Source organism: Phoca vitulina, unplaced genomic scaffold (genome assembly GCF_004348235.1).
Source record: "Phoca vitulina isolate PV1807 unplaced genomic scaffold, GSC_HSeal_1.0 scaffold23, whole genome shotgun sequence".
Classification (NCBI taxonomy): Eukaryota; Metazoa; Chordata; class Mammalia; order Carnivora; family Phocidae; genus Phoca; species Phoca vitulina.
In genome coordinates, this window is record NW_022589726.1 from 21,555,104 (window position 1) to 21,569,871 (window position 14,768).

The 14,768-nt window shown below is 51.5% G+C and overlaps 1 protein-coding gene across 1 annotated transcript; it reads left to right on the forward strand.

Annotated features, from left to right (window-relative positions):
* The first annotated feature begins 7 nt into the window (after window positions 1-7).
* DHH (desert hedgehog signaling molecule) lies at window positions 8-6,596 on the forward strand. The gene is made up of 3 exons (XM_032421114.1): window positions 8-500; window positions 3,160-3,421; window positions 3,701-6,596. The coding sequence occupies exons 1-3, from the start codon at window positions 198-200 to the stop codon at window positions 4,324-4,326; spliced, it is 1,191 nt and encodes a 396-aa protein (XP_032277005.1). The 5' UTR covers window positions 8-197; the 3' UTR covers window positions 4,327-6,596.
* Window positions 6,597-14,768: the final 8,172 nt, after the last annotated feature.

Below are 14,768 nucleotides of genomic sequence, written 5' to 3' on the forward strand. Positions count from 1 at the left end.
CCCGTCAGTAGCAGGTTTCAGACCCCCCGGGGGCATGTAGGCAGAGCTGGCGGCAGCCAGGTGCGTAGAGCCACGAGAGCTCTAGGGCACTCTGGGGGCAGCTCTGCCTGCTGCGCTCTGTGGTGCCTGGGGAAATGCCCAACTGACGGGCGGGCTGGTGAGGACAACGTACCCTTTGGTCCGAGTCCTCTGCATCCATGGCGCTGCCGGCCAGGCTGATGCCCCTGTGCTGCTTGGCACTTCTGACGCTGCCCGCCCAGAGTTGCGGGCCGGGCCGGGGGCCGGTTGGCCGGCGCCGCTACGTGCGCAAGCAGCTCGTGCCGCTGCTCTACAAGCAATTTGTGCCCAGTGTGCCCGAGCGGACCCTGGGCGCCAGTGGGCCTGCCGAGGGGAGAGTGGCAAGGGGCTCGGAGCGCTTCCGGGACCTGGTGCCCAACTACAACCCGGACATCATCTTCAAGGATGAGGAGAACAGTGGTGCAGACCGCCTGATGACCGAGGTAAGGAGGACTTCTCCCCACCTGTGCCAGGGCATTGCCAACTCCTGTGGCAGCCTGGGAGGGTAAGCTGGGTTTCATCCATAGAGACCTTAATCTCAAAGATCTCCTCTCCCTACCCTTCCACCCCCCCCCCCCAAAAGAAAAACCCAAACCTGTGCTCACTGGGCTAAGTGATCAGGAGGGATCCCAACAGGGAGAAGCTGGAATGGGGAGGGGAGGAGGGACTAGTGAGAGTGAAGCTGGGAGAGACAGCGAGGGCGGGGAAAAGAGGATGGCGGCAGGCGAGACGGGAAATGGCTGAGGCGTGGACCGGGGGTCAGCTACCGAGCCAGGCAGGAAGGGCTGGGGTGAGCTGGGGGCCAGGAGCTGGCTAGGCAGCAGACAGAAAGCTCTACCCTTAGCCTGGCTCCTGACCTGATTGTGGAAAAGATCTGTGGGCTAAAGAGATTGAAGGAGGCTGGGAAAGGGGTGGTGAAGGGTTAGGTCACCAGGCCATCTACCTGAGAAGGGGCCGGGCAGGAATTGTCTTCAGCATGGGGGAGGCATCCTAGAACCAAGGCAAAACTATTCTAGAGTCTAAACGACTGTTTTGGGTGAAAAGTAGTTCTCAATGGGAAGAACAGATGGGCCCACCTGAGAAAGTGTTCCCGCATCCCTCATGCTCAGCTTAGCTCAGGAGCTTTCCTTGGAATTAAAGAATTAAATTCAACTAGCATGTGTCAAGCATCTGCTGCAGACTGGAACCTAACTGACCTAGGATAAGGTGAGCAATGCCTTGGGAGTGAAGGACCACCTCTGGCCAGTGACCTCAAATGTCAGACCTGGAGGGAAACTTGGAAATCACATTCTTCCACCTCCTCGCTTCAATTTTGCAGCTGAGAGCTGGGCCCCAAGAGGAAAAGTGATTTAATCAAAGTCTTAAAACTAATTAGTGGCATGGCTGGGACTAGAATTCAGGACTCCTGATTCTAAGTCTATACACTTTCCATTACACCACCTAATTGTGTATGGAGTGGGGAGGTGGGGGGAGAGGGAGGGGTACGGATTTCCTCCGATTAATTGCCATAGTTTTCCAGGTTACTTTGTTAGGAAAACCTGTCCAGGGGAGAAAGAATTCCTTCTACTAATACTCAGAGATTGGGACGGGGACACTCCTTGGTCATGGTATATTGTGGCCCTTTCCCCTGGCTGGCACCTGCAGCAGAGGGGCCAGAACAAGGGACAGGCCCAGGAGGGGCTCCGACAAGGCCTGGGAACCCCTCGGTCCTGCTTATCTCCCACACCCTGGCTGCAAAAGGCCTCCATTGAGTTGGCTCTGCACTGGGCTGCTGCCCCCGCAGGTCAAGGCCCCAGGGCCTCCTTAGGGGACAAAACGACAAAAAGTTGGAAGGAGTTACCACTTTTCCTGTCTTCCCCTCCCCTCCTCTCCAACCCTGCGGAGATGTAGAAAACTCGGGAAGAAGGGAAGGAGGAAAGTGCCCCTATGGCACTTAGGAGAAAACCAAGTCTGAGGTGAGAGGTCGGAGCGGGGAGAAGAAAAGGAAACTGTCCTCTTTGCGCCTCCTCCCGCCGCGTCGGTGCTATGGTGCGCGCCAAGGTCTCCGGCTCCCAGACGAGAGCCGCCCAGATAACCGTGCTCTCACTCCCCCGGGTGCAGGCTTCCAGCCACCGCTGCTTTTCCTCCTCTCCACTCCCACCCTGCAGGGGGCCCCCCAGTTCCGCGCAAGGGCAGCTCCCGTTAATCTCAGGTGCTACTCCCACGCCTTTCTGGGCTGCATCTGGAACAGAGATGGAGAGACCGGGGCTCAGGGCTGGCAGAGCCTGAGCTGGAATTGGGAGGGCTGGTCGCGCTGGGGGAGGGGGCCCGGCGGGCAGGAGCAGGGATGGGGGGCGCGGCTTTCTGCCCTTTCCTCTCCCGGAGCCGGGGCGGCTGAAAAGCGCCTTTGTGGATGGAGCTGCTGAGTCCGCTTCTCCCGGCGAGTCCCCGGCCTCGGCCCGGGATTCTCGCTCGGTTAAGTCATCCCGGAGAATGGCCATTGTACTTCGCGCAGCCCCCGCCACCCAAACCCTTTTTCCAGCAGCCTTGATCCCGCACGGCTCCGCTTGGGCACCTTTGTGGGGGGCACTCGCACCACGAAGGGGTTAATGCTAGGGGCCAAAAGGAGGAGGAGGAGGAAGGAAGGAAGGAAGCGATGCCCGGTGCCAGGGAAGGCAACGAAACAAAAGATGAATCAGGCGGAGGGAGGGCAGCCCAGGCTTGGGGCGGGGGCCAGGCTCAAACAGGGGCTCCTCTCGGGGAGCCAAGCTGCTCAACCCCTCCCTGACAGAGCTTCCCCCCACCCTCTCAACTCTTGGTCGCTTCCAGGTTGAGCCGAGGTCCCAAAACGAGTGAGGGGCGGGCGTCGAAAGAGGGGAAAGAGGTATGGGCACCCCCTCTTAATCTCTGAGGTGACCCCACAGTTCTCCCACAACGCTCTGGAAAGGGAGTGCATATTGGCGACTACACCTCTTCGGATTCTCACTTCCCCAGGACTTTCAAAAGCTGGGAGGGAGTGGTGTGGGGCCAGGAAAACAGAAGAATCGACCCTCCCTTCCAGGTCCCTTTTGCCCCTGCGGTGGGAGTGGTAGTGAGGAGACTGACTCCTTTATTCCCCGCCAGCGCTGTAAGGAGCGGGTGAACGCGTTGGCCATTGCCGTGATGAACATGTGGCCCGGAGTGCGCCTGCGGGTGACCGAGGGCTGGGACGAGGACGGCCACCACGCTCAGGACTCACTCCATTACGAAGGTCGTGCCTTGGACATCACCACGTCCGACCGCGACCGCAATAAGTATGGGTTGCTGGCGCGCCTGGCAGTGGAAGCCGGCTTCGACTGGGTCTACTACGAGTCCCGCAACCACGTCCACGTGTCGGTCAAAGCCGGTACAGTAGGGGATGGGTGGTGAGGTCCGCCCAAAGGGGGCTCTTTCCAGGAAACTGAGGCTGCACAGCTCTGGTGCGACCCTAGGGGAGACCAAGTGGGCGTTGGTGTTGTAAACCATCCTTCCATTTCTGCCCAGGTTGGGGCCAGATCCGTGGGAAATTACATGTCCCAGGACTGGCGAGGTCTGCTCTGGGCTTGACCCACATCTTTGAGAATCTGTACCAACGTCCTGGAACCGCTGGTCTTGGTTCAATCATCGCTGTGCTTGTTCCCTGCAGATAACTCACTGGCCGTCAGGGCAGGCGGCTGCTTTCCGGGAAATGCCACGGTGCGCCTGCGGAGCGGCGAGCGGAAGGGGCTTCGGGAACTGCACCGCGGAGACTGGGTGTTGGCGGCAGACGCGGCAGGCCGGGTGGTGCCCACGCCCGTTCTGCTCTTCCTGGACCGGGACTTGCAGCGCCGGGCCTCTTTCGTGGCTGTGGAGACCGAGCGGCCCCCGCGCAAGCTGTTGCTCACGCCCTGGCACCTGGTGTTCGCTGCTCGAGGGCCAGCGCCCGCGCCAGGCGACTTTGCACCGGTGTTCGCGCGCCGGCTGCGCGCGGGGGACTCGGTGCTGGCGCCCGGCGGGGACGCGCTTCGGCCGGCGCGCGTGGCCCGCGTGGCGCGGGAGGAAGCCGTGGGCGTGTTCGCGCCGCTCACAGCACACGGGACGCTGCTGGTCAATGACGTCCTGGCCTCGTGCTACGCGGTTCTGGAGAGTCACCAGTGGGCGCACCGCGCCTTCGCTCCTTTGCGCCTGCTGCACGCGCTGGGGGCGCTGCTTCCGGGCGGGGCGGTCCAGCCGACGGGCATGCACTGGTACTCTCGGTTCCTCTATCGCTTGGCAGAGGAGCTACTGGGCTGAGTGCGGCGGACATAGACACCTCGAGACGCCTGCTGAAACCCGGGCGTGCGGGCTGAGATCTGGGGATGTGGGCAGCAGAGGATGCTGACTCGAGGTGGAGGGAGGGGATAGGGAGAAAAATGGAGGCGAGACTGGACTGCTTGGTTCAGGGGCAACCTCCACCTGAGAGGAGATCCCTGGTCCTAGGTAGATGGGGTTGACGGTGGATACTCCTTGACGAGAACTATTTGGCGTCTTCTTCCCGAGTGCCTCAGCCCCACCCGGTTATTTTATTTTATTTTCTATTTATAAATTGTAATATAATGATCTGCTTGCCCCGCCTGGCAAGGTGAGGGGCCAGGGCACGGCGTTAACACTGTTTGACACAGCCAGCCAATCTGACGTCTGACATTTTCCTACAAGCGGGCTAATAAAGGGAAGGCTTGCAGGAGCTTATTGGAAAATATCTCTATTCCGAGGGTGATTCACCTCCAGAGGAGGGGAGAAGGGGACCAACTCTGGGTCAGTACTTTACTTCCGTCTCCTCCCTGCTTGCCCAGCAGGTCTTCCTGCCTGCTTCCTCCCCTCAGAGGGGGCATCCCAATTGATCAGCAACAGAGACCAGAAGAGTCGTGCCCTTTTCTAGGCCGCTGGTCCCTTCCCCCACCCAGAGAGGACCAGCATTCTGCCTGCATGGTTGTATGCGGAATGTTGGAGGGGCCAGGGTTGTTGAAGGAGCAAGAGGGTCCTCGCGTGTCCTTTCTCGTTTATAGAGGCTCCAGCGAGGTCTCAGGCCATTGCATTACTGATACTCGGAGAATTCTGCTCCCTGATTGTTAGCCTACCATCCTGGGCCCTCCCTGAAGACCATGAATCAGCCTAGTTCCCATCCTACCCTGGTGTCAGGGTCTGAATGGGGGTGATGTTTTATTCTGGGATGCCACTGGACCAACTGATGACCCTTGAGAATCCCTAGCTAATTTATAACTGATAGTGCCCACACACTCTTGGTCAAGAGAAAGAACAGGAACAGAGGGCTGGAACCTATCTCTCCTGAAGGGCTGTGGACAGGGAACAGCTTCAAGCCCTGGTGTGTGTGTTTAGGGGGAGATGGGTAGGCTCTCCAAGCAAGGGCATATAGGCATTACAACTGGAGTCCTCTTCTTGATCGCCTGTCCTAGTTGCTGTTTCTACTGGCTTCCTCCACCACCCCACCCCCCTCTTCCCTCTCCCATTCTCCTGGCTCTGCATCCCTGGCCTGGGTATTCCTGGAACCTTCAGGTTCCAATGCAGCAGACAGGCAGGAACTCAGACAGTCAGGTGCCCCTGAGTTAGAATGGCTGCTCAGAGGAAGTTGAACTTCAGTGGAAGGGGAATGTCTGGGCTCAGAGAGAGATGGAGGGGTTTGGTGGTACCACCAAGGAGCCAGCCCTTGCCGGTAGCAGCTGTGCAGTTTCAGTCCACAGGGGCCCTGCTATACACCGCCCTCTGGTGGCCTTCAGGATCAGTTCTCTTCCAGACCAAAGGAAAGAGATAACTATATAGTGCAGGGATGGGTGGACTGGACCTGCGCAGAGGAGCCTTATCTCAGGAGGTGAGAGATGGTGGGTGGGGCTTGGTAAGCTGCCAAGGCTGAGCCACGGGTGTCAAGGGCTGGTGAGGAGCCCACACGCCTCTCCTTGTGAAAACCCGTCCAAGCCTGGCATTTTTGCGTCCCTCGTGCCTGGTTTAGCTTTGTGGCTCCCAGAAGCTGGAGGTAGAGTCATAGCCAGATTCTGAGCACCTCCAAGTTGCACCTTGTGACCCTTGAGTTCAATGTCTGGAGGTGAACGCATACTTAGGGTTCCAGGAAGTGCTTGATAAAGGCGAAGATTGGAAGCGGAATAAGTTTACCTTTAGTGTCCTTCCACCCACCATCTCCTTCAATCCGTACCAGGTACCTGTTGCCACCTCCCTTCCCCTTTCCTGATCTCATAATCCAAGCTGTGGATCTTTCCCAGAGCCTGGCCTGGAAGTCAGGCAGACTTGCAGATACTGATGCCACCCCAAGAGGATTGTTGACAAGATCAGTGTCTGTCTGTGCCCAATGTGGGATAGGCACTCGGTCAAATGTGTTCTACGCTCTGCTCCCATTTCTCACTGCCTTTGCGGATTTCTGCTCTTTGTCTGCTTCTCTCCTCACCACTCCACTAGAAGCAGGATTTATCCATGGTTCCCAAATATTTTGGGGTTTGCATTGCCCCTATACTTGTTTGATTTCATAACACTCCTTCAGAAGGTGCTGTGTGAAAGAGTTGGGCTTTCTTTAGAACTAAAGTCTAATTAAAAGTGATCTTGTTTTGAGAATTTACCGAGTATTTTGTGATAATCTTGGCAAGACCTCTCTGCATACTGGGAAACCAGAGTTGAGAACCACTGCTTCAAGGTTCAGTTGACCTTTTTAATCCCCCGAATCCAGACTTTTTCCCCCCTTCCTCTCTTCAAGCCGACTTTACTGAACATCTAGAGTGTAGCACTGTATTAGGCATGAAAAACACACAAAATATTAAGAAACTGCTTTCTCCATGGAGGAGCAGGCTTAAAGGTATAAGATGGGTAACTACCAAAGCAACATTGTTACTTAATCAGGATGAGTTGAATGGGTGGAAAATGTCATATTGGTACAGAGAAAGCCTTGTGGAGAAAGTAGGGCCTGGCTAGAATGTTGAAGCATGTAGGTGGAGGAGACCAGAGAGGGCATTCCAAGCAGAAGTAACAACATGAGCAGGCACTTGGATTCTGGAATGAAGATGTGCAGCCTGGCTAGAATGGGAGATCAGGGAGTGTAACTGTATGTAGCTATTGTTTCTTGAGAACTTACTACATGTCAGGCCCTGTGCTAGCTCTTTACATGCATTCTCATTTCCTCCTTACAATAACCCTGTGGGATTCTATTACAGATGAGGACACCGAGGCAAAGACAGGTTTAAGTCACTGGCTCAAGTTATTATAGCTAGTAAGTGGTAGACCTGGAGCAGGAATAATAAGAAATTAAACTGCCTTGATGGACAGGGCCACATCCTAAAGGGCCTTAAGTAGTTTTTGACTTGGCGCACCTGGGTGGCTTAGTCAGTTAAGCTTCCGACTCTAGGTTTTGGGGCTCATGTCATGATCTCAGGGTTGTGAGATTGGGCCCTGTGTCAAGCTCCGAGCTCAGCAGGGAGTCTGATGGAGATTCTGTCTTCCTCTCCCTCTGCCTCTCGCTCTCTCTCAAATAAATAAGTAAATAAAAAGTTTTGGACTCTCATTCCCTTCAGGGAGTCACTAGTAAGTCTTAGCTTTTTGACAGTTATTTCTCTCTCATTTTCATTGGCTCTTCTTTCTCCTGCCTGGATCGCTGGCTTCCTTAACTAAAGTTACCTAGCCAGTAAAGGAAATCCTCCAGATTAGAGGAGAGGGGAGACTGAGCTTTGTTAAGGATTGAGTATATGTGCCCCCTCCAAATTCATTCGCACAAACCCTAACCCCTGTGTGGCTGTGTTTGGAGATGGGACCTCTAAGGAAATAATTAAGGTCAAATGAAGTCATAAGAGTAGGGCCCTGATATGATAGGATTAGTGGCTTTATAAGAAGAGAAACCAGGGGCGCCTGGGTGGCTCAGTCGTTAAGTGTATGCCTTCAGCTCAGGTCATGATCTCAGGTCCCTGGGATCAAGCCCCGCATCTGGCTCCCTGCTCGGCGGGAAGCCTGCTTCTCCATCTCCCTCTGCTGCTCCCCCTGCTTGTGATCTCTCTCTCTCTGTGCCAAATAAATAAAATATTAAAAAAGAAGAAGAAGAAGAAGAGACACCAGAAAGTTGTTTTCTCTCTGTTTGCATGCACCAAAGAAAGGGATGTAAAGACATTGCGAGAAGGCAGCCCTCTGCAGGCCAGGAAGAGAGTTCTCACCAGAAACCAAATTGGCCAGAACTTTGATCCTGGACTTTCCCAGCCTCCAAAACAGTGAGAAAATAAATGTTTGATGTCTAAGCCACCCAGTTGATGGTATTTTGTTATGACAGCTCTAGCAGACTAATACAATCTTCCAGAAATGTGTGAAGTAAGAAGAAGCCAGTGCTAAGATGGAGTCTTTACTTAGTGAAAATAATGAACTTTGAAAAGTGAACATTTCTGACCTAGAGCCTTGACATGTTTATCTCTGACCGTACCTGTGGGGTCACTACTATACTGGAGGAAGCTTTCTTCTCTGACTGGAAGACTGAAGCAGCTGTCTATGGGAAGAAGGCTATGGCTGCTCAGGGTATTTCCTTGTGCGGATTGTGTGGCCAGTTAGCACATTCAGACTCTCCTCTCCCTGTTACTGTCTCTATATGTGAATTGGTTGATGTATACACATGAACATCTCCCATTAGATGGGGGGATATTTTCAGTCAGATCTTACTGAGTGTCTACTTGTGCCAAATACTATTGATGTGCCATAGGGAGAGGACAGTAAGTCAGGCATGGCTCTCACAGTTCACCTGGCAAGACACGGTGGTCAGAAGGTTGTTGAGTACGGTGAAGGAGATGAGGAGTGACACTGAAGCTGAGACCTGAAAGATGGGTAAGAGTTGTTCGAGCAGAGGGAACAGCATAAACAAAGGCCTGGAGTTGGGTAAAGAGTAAATTGAACATCAAATGGAAGAGTAAATTGAACATCAATTCAAGAGTAAAGGAGCATCAGTAAGTTCAGTTTAGTGAAAGGAAGGTGTGATATACTTTAAAGATTTTCAATTTTGTCCTGAAGATGAAAAGCAATTGTAGGATTTGAAGCAGTTGCGGGAGGGGATCAAACTTGCATTTTAAAAAAGAAATTGGCAATTGGATGGGCTTTTTGGGTCATCTTTAATCCCTAAGTAGGTTGGTCCTCCTCTGTGCATGTAAGTGTTGCTAGTTCTGATTGCAAGTAGCAAATGCCCCATCCCCACACTGTGTGTTATGGGAGCAGATGGTGGGGGACAGTGTAGGGATATTGGAGCAGGACACGATAGGATAGAGACAGATCTGAAGGTGATGCCTCCAGCCCTGGCTTTGCTTCTCCCTGAAACCTAAACCCAAACTGTCTCTCAGCTTCTCTCCTTGGGACCACATAACCTAAGACCATAGTTATTTGACTCCAAACCACATGGTGTCCGAACAGAAGTCCTTGGAACTGGGAACTCCTTTTCTGCTATTCTCTTTTGCTTTCCAGCCATTCTTCCCGCAGAGTTTGGCTTAGTTTGGAGCTGATGGCCCTAAGCTGAGACAGAGCTGCCACCCCGAGAGCCAGGTCTGGGCTGAACACCGCAGCTGCCCAGGAAACAGCTGGTTAAGCCCTCAGCAGCTGCAGCAGCTGGGATTCCACCCAAAATTTGAGCTGGGATTAATTCCATTTCCTCCACACACATCCCTTCCCTGTTCTAGTCCCTGGCTAGTCTATAGTATCTCCTAGAAGTTTTGAGACTAAATATCACAAGTCTCTCCATGAACTAAGCTGAAGCCAAAGTCATCCACTTCTTGGAGGCAGCTGACCCAAAGCACCTTAGGACCATCACAGGAAGGAGGGTGTGGGTCTCTCTCATACCCAACCTCCTTTCTCTCATTCTCTCTATCCTTTGATAAACTGGCTAGGATGGATTATTCTTTAAATTGTCCAATTTTCAATAACCATTAGAATTGTCTAAAGAAGAAGGGGCTTCTTTGGTGGGGTGAGGAGGTAGATTTCCTTTATCTTGGAAAAACGCTATACCAAGACCTAGAAACTTGGTGGGAGTGTTATAGGAGGATCAAGCATTGTATGGGTGGTTGTCACTTTTCAACCATGATTGCTTCTCACTTAACTGTGATTCTACACTTGCGAACAATAGGGCTGTATATTCTATTTGGTGCTTTTGCACCAGCTGTGTGACCTTGAGGAAATCACTTTGTAAGAGATGCCAGAGGCCACAATGAGGTACTTCCAAGAAGCTGGAAAGAAGGAGGTGCCCTGAGATTTGAACAAGGCAAATTAACACACAAAAGAACAAGGCATTTCCTCCCAGGCTCAGAGATTTGACTCCCTCCCTTCAACAAATATTTATTAGGTCCCTGCAAGTACTAATAGGCATTTTACTATGCTAAGGATTTTTAATACTTTTCTAGAGAAATAGGCAGTCATTTAAATAGATTGAATTAATTTAATTAGGTTTTAGCTTCGTGGAATGGCCTGATCAAATTTGGATTTTATTTTATTTTATTTTAAGATTTTATTTATTTATTTGACAGAGAGAGACACAGCGAGAGAGGGAACACAAGCAGGGGGAGCGGGAGAGGGAGAAGCAGGCTTCCTGCGGAACAGGGAGCCCGATGCAGGGCTCGATGCGGGGCTCGATCCCAGGACCCTGGTATCATGACCTGAGCCAAAGGCAGACGCTTAATGACTGAGCCACCCAGGCACCCCTAAAATTTGGATTTTAAAAAGATCACTCTAGTTGCTGAGTGGAGAATGGACTAGAAGGGAGTTAGTGAGTCCAGGGAGGAGGGCAAAAGCAAAAAGGGTAGTGCAGTGGTGCAGATGAGAGGTGATGCTGGTGAGATAGAGAGGTGGCAATGGAGATGGAGAGAAAGGACAGTTGCAGGCAGTATTTATATTTGTGGAATGGATAGGACCTAGTGGTTGATAGGATGAAGTAGGGAATGAAGAGTAAGGAGGAGGAGAAAAAGATTTCTCTCAATTTTAGCTGCGTGATAGTAACGTATCTAGAATGAAAGAGAAAGGGGCGCCTGGGTGGCTCAGTTGGTTGAGCATCTGACTCTTGATTTCGGCTCAGGTCATGATCTCAGAGTGATGAGATGGAGCCCCTAGTCTGGCTCTACGCTCAGCATGGAGTCTGCTTGAGATTCTTCCCCTCTGTCCCTCCCCTCCCCCACACACTCTCTCTCTCTCTCTCTCTCTCTCATTCTCTCTCAAAATAAATAAATCTTTAAAAAAATAAAACAAAATGAAAGAGAAAGAATAATTGATCAGCCAATATCAGTCTATTAAGCCAAAATGGAATGTGGCAACATGGGCAACTCAGTCAATAAGAATTGTTACTGTGGGGCGCCTGGGTGGCTCAGTTGGTTAGGCGACTGCCTTCGGCTCAGGTCATGATCCTGGAGTCCCGGGATCGAGTCCCACATCGGGCTCCCTGCTCAGCAGGGAGTCTGCTTCTCCCTCTGACCCTCCTCCCTCTCATGCTCTCTGTCTCTCATTCTCTCTCTTGCAAATAAATTAAAAAAAAAAAAGAATTGTTACTGTGTGCCCAGAATGATCTTGGTGAGAGAGGTGCCCAGTGTGGTCATTGGTGGGGCAGGAATGGTTCTTCAGGCCTCCAGATGACTGTCTGAAATACCCCATTGAGAGGGTCCTAATTTTCTACTCATCAGGCAGCAATCTGGTACCTCACTAGAAGAAAGGGAGTGCCCTAGATAGAGGACACAGGCATTCTGGGCAGTGGAAAGGGAATGCGATGGATACACTGGCATGGTAGGACCCAGATCGGACACTCAGGAATTATTGCAAGGCTTCCCTAGCATGTGAATATTTGGAGATATCCCAAGCAAGTCCAGTCCCCAAATTGGTTAGACTGAGTGTTCTTCCCAGGATCATCTTTCTCAGTGGTGTTCGGGGAGGGAGCCAGACCATCTGCCTTCCTCTGGGCACACCTCTCTAGCCAAACTGTGAATTCACTTTCAAACTCATAATGAGAGTTATTATGGTGGCATTAATTCGGTGAGTAACAGCTTACATACATTATTGTATTCACTTCTCACAACAGTTGTGCAACAGTAAGTATTTGATTCCAGAAGGATTTAAGCAGGTCACAGGGACCACGGGAGACCTGGGGTGCGGGGCCCTGCAGCCAGAAACAATGCCTCAGATCACAGAACCAAGCCCGTGGGGGCACCGTGGCAACGGCCACTGAACACCAGACCCTGCAATTTGCAGCCCAACGCTGACACCGATGCTGGAAGGCCCTGCTGGCACCACTGCCATGGGCCGTCCTGGACCTCAATCTTCCTGCCAGCAGCCACAAAGAATGGCAGACATCTGCCACCATGTTGTTCCAGCCATTTCATGGAAGAGAAACTGAGGCTCAGAGCAGTGAAGGAAACCGCTTAAGATCACGTAAGATCACACAACCTCTTTGACACCAGGTCTGCTTGACTGCAAAGTCCATGTTCTTTCCACTGTGTTTTGCTGCCGGGAACCACTTTACTTCTCCAGGCTGCTGCTTCTCAGCCTGTAGTCTGGAGAAAATTGTGGTATCAGCTGATCACCAAGGTCCTCCGGCTCCAATAGGTTATAATTCAATTATTTTGCATATTGCTGGTTATGGTCCCTGGATTGAGCAAGGTCCCCTGAGGGGAGCTAAGTACTTCCCATTTTCCTGAAATGGACTGGTATTTATCATCTCCATACTAGCAGAAGCCAAGAGTAGGTGTAGGAGTGAGGGGAGAACCAGACATAGGGAACATGCAAGGAAGACGCCTGCATGTGTATCCTGGTTATTTTTCTGTGGAGTGCCTAGAGACACATATCCTTCAATGGCTCATCAACATGTTAATATCTGGGAGGTGCCCCAAAATCCACATGTCAAAAATAAATGCATTAATTCAGTATTCTCTCCCCTTACCCCCACTAAAAAAATCCTGTTCTTCCTCCCATGTCTTCTAATCCTATTCACGGAATTGCCATCGTCCTTCCCTTTGTCTGCTTTAATCAGGTCATCAACTTCACAACTTCTATCTAGAGCACCTTCTCTATGAGTTTTCGCTACCCTTTCTGTTGTTACCTGGTCCAGGCCCTCATCTCCTTTCTGGGTATTTTTTCTCCTAATAGACCCTCCACCTCCAGCCCCAACCTCTCTTGGTCCTACGTCCTCTACAGGGCCACCGGTGTGACCTCATAAACACAGCTCTCCTTGAGGTGCTGACTCTCCCCATCTCCCCACCAAGTTAATGGCAAAGATCCCATTGCTCACGGCAGCGCTACCAAAACCTTGTACTGTTTTCATGACGATGTCCATAGCGTCTTTCCACCCATATAAATGTTTAATATTCTTCTTGAATTCTTTTTTTTAAAAGATTTTATTTATTTATTTGACAGAGAGAGACACAGCTAGAGAGGGAACACAAGCAGGGGTAGAGGGAAAGGGAGAAGCAGGCTTCCCACCAAGCAGGGAGCCCGATGTGGGGCTCGATCCCAGGACCCCGGGATCATGACCTGAGCCAAAGGCAGTCGCTCAACCAGCTGAGCCACCCAGGCGCCCCTCTTCTCGAATTCTATTGGCTTTTCTTACTACCAGGTTTAGCTTCTGTGCAAAAGTATTTGTGAAGTCATAGTTTTGGCATTATATTGTTTTTCCCACCACACATTAAAAATGACATAAGAGGGTGCCTGGGTGGCTCAGTCCTTAAGCGTCTGCCTTCGGCTCAGGTCATGATCCCAGTGTCCTGGGATTGAGTCCCACATCGGGCTCCCTGCTTGGCAGGAAGCCTGCTTCTCCCTCTCCCACTCCCCCTGCTTGTGTTCCTGCTCTAGCTATCTCTCTCTGTCAAATAAATAAATAAAATCTTTAAAAAAAAAAATGACATAAGAAAACAAAATTTTAAAGTGTGTGTGTTACCTGAATCATCTTACATACCACCACTAGTGGTATATTTTGAGAACCCTGGATACTGAATAAAGGTCAAGTTCTTTTTTAGTAAACTCTACCCACAACGTGGGGCTTGAGCTCATGACCCCAAGATCAAGATTGCATGCTCTACCAACTGAACCAGGCAGGCACCCCAAATCAAATTCTTTTTTTTTTTTTTGAGAGAGAGAGAGCACATGCATGGGGGTGAAGGAGGAGCAGAGGGAGAGGGAGAGAGAGAATCTTAAGCAGACTCCAGGTCCAGCACGGAGCCCCATGTGGAGCTTAATCTCACGACCCTGAGATCATGACCTGAGCTGAAATCAAGAGTCAGATGCTGGGGCACCTGGGTGGCTCAGTTGGTTAAGCGTCTGCCTTCGGCTCAGGTCATGATCCCAGGGTCCTGGGATCGAGCCCCGCATCGGGCTCCCTGCTCAGCAGTGAGTCTGCTTCTCCCTCTCCCTCTGCTGCTTCCCCTGCTTGTGCTCTCTCTCTCTCTCTCTCTCTCTCGCTCGCTCGCTCCATCTCAAATAAATAAATAAAATCTTTAAAAAAAAAAAAAAAGAGTCAGATGCTTAACCAACTGAGCCACCCAGGCGCCCCAAATCAAATTCTTAAAGCTGGCATTCAAAGACCTCCCTCATTTGATCCCAGTCTAATTTCCAGGTTTAATTTCCAGACAGCCCATACACATAGAGTGCTGCAGGGTGCACTCTGTATTTCCAGACACACAGTCTTCCCTTAACTTTTTGCTTTTTTCCCTAGGGCCTCCTCAAGCTTTAAGGCCCGGCTCAATTATCAAGTACCA

Bases quoted from the DNA above. Each gene is read 5' to 3' on its own strand.
- DHH (XM_032421114.1), top strand. From the start codon at position 198: ATGGCGCTGCCGGCCAGGCTGATGCCCCTGTGCTGCTTGGCACTTCTG. The intron at 501-3,159 runs GTAAGGAGGACT...ATTCCCCGCCAG, and splicing joins CAGACCGCCTGATGACCGAG to CGCTGTAAGGAGCGGGTGAA. The intron at 3,422-3,700 runs GTACAGTAGGGG...TGTTCCCTGCAG, and splicing joins CCACGTGTCGGTCAAAGCCG to ATAACTCACTGGCCGTCAGG.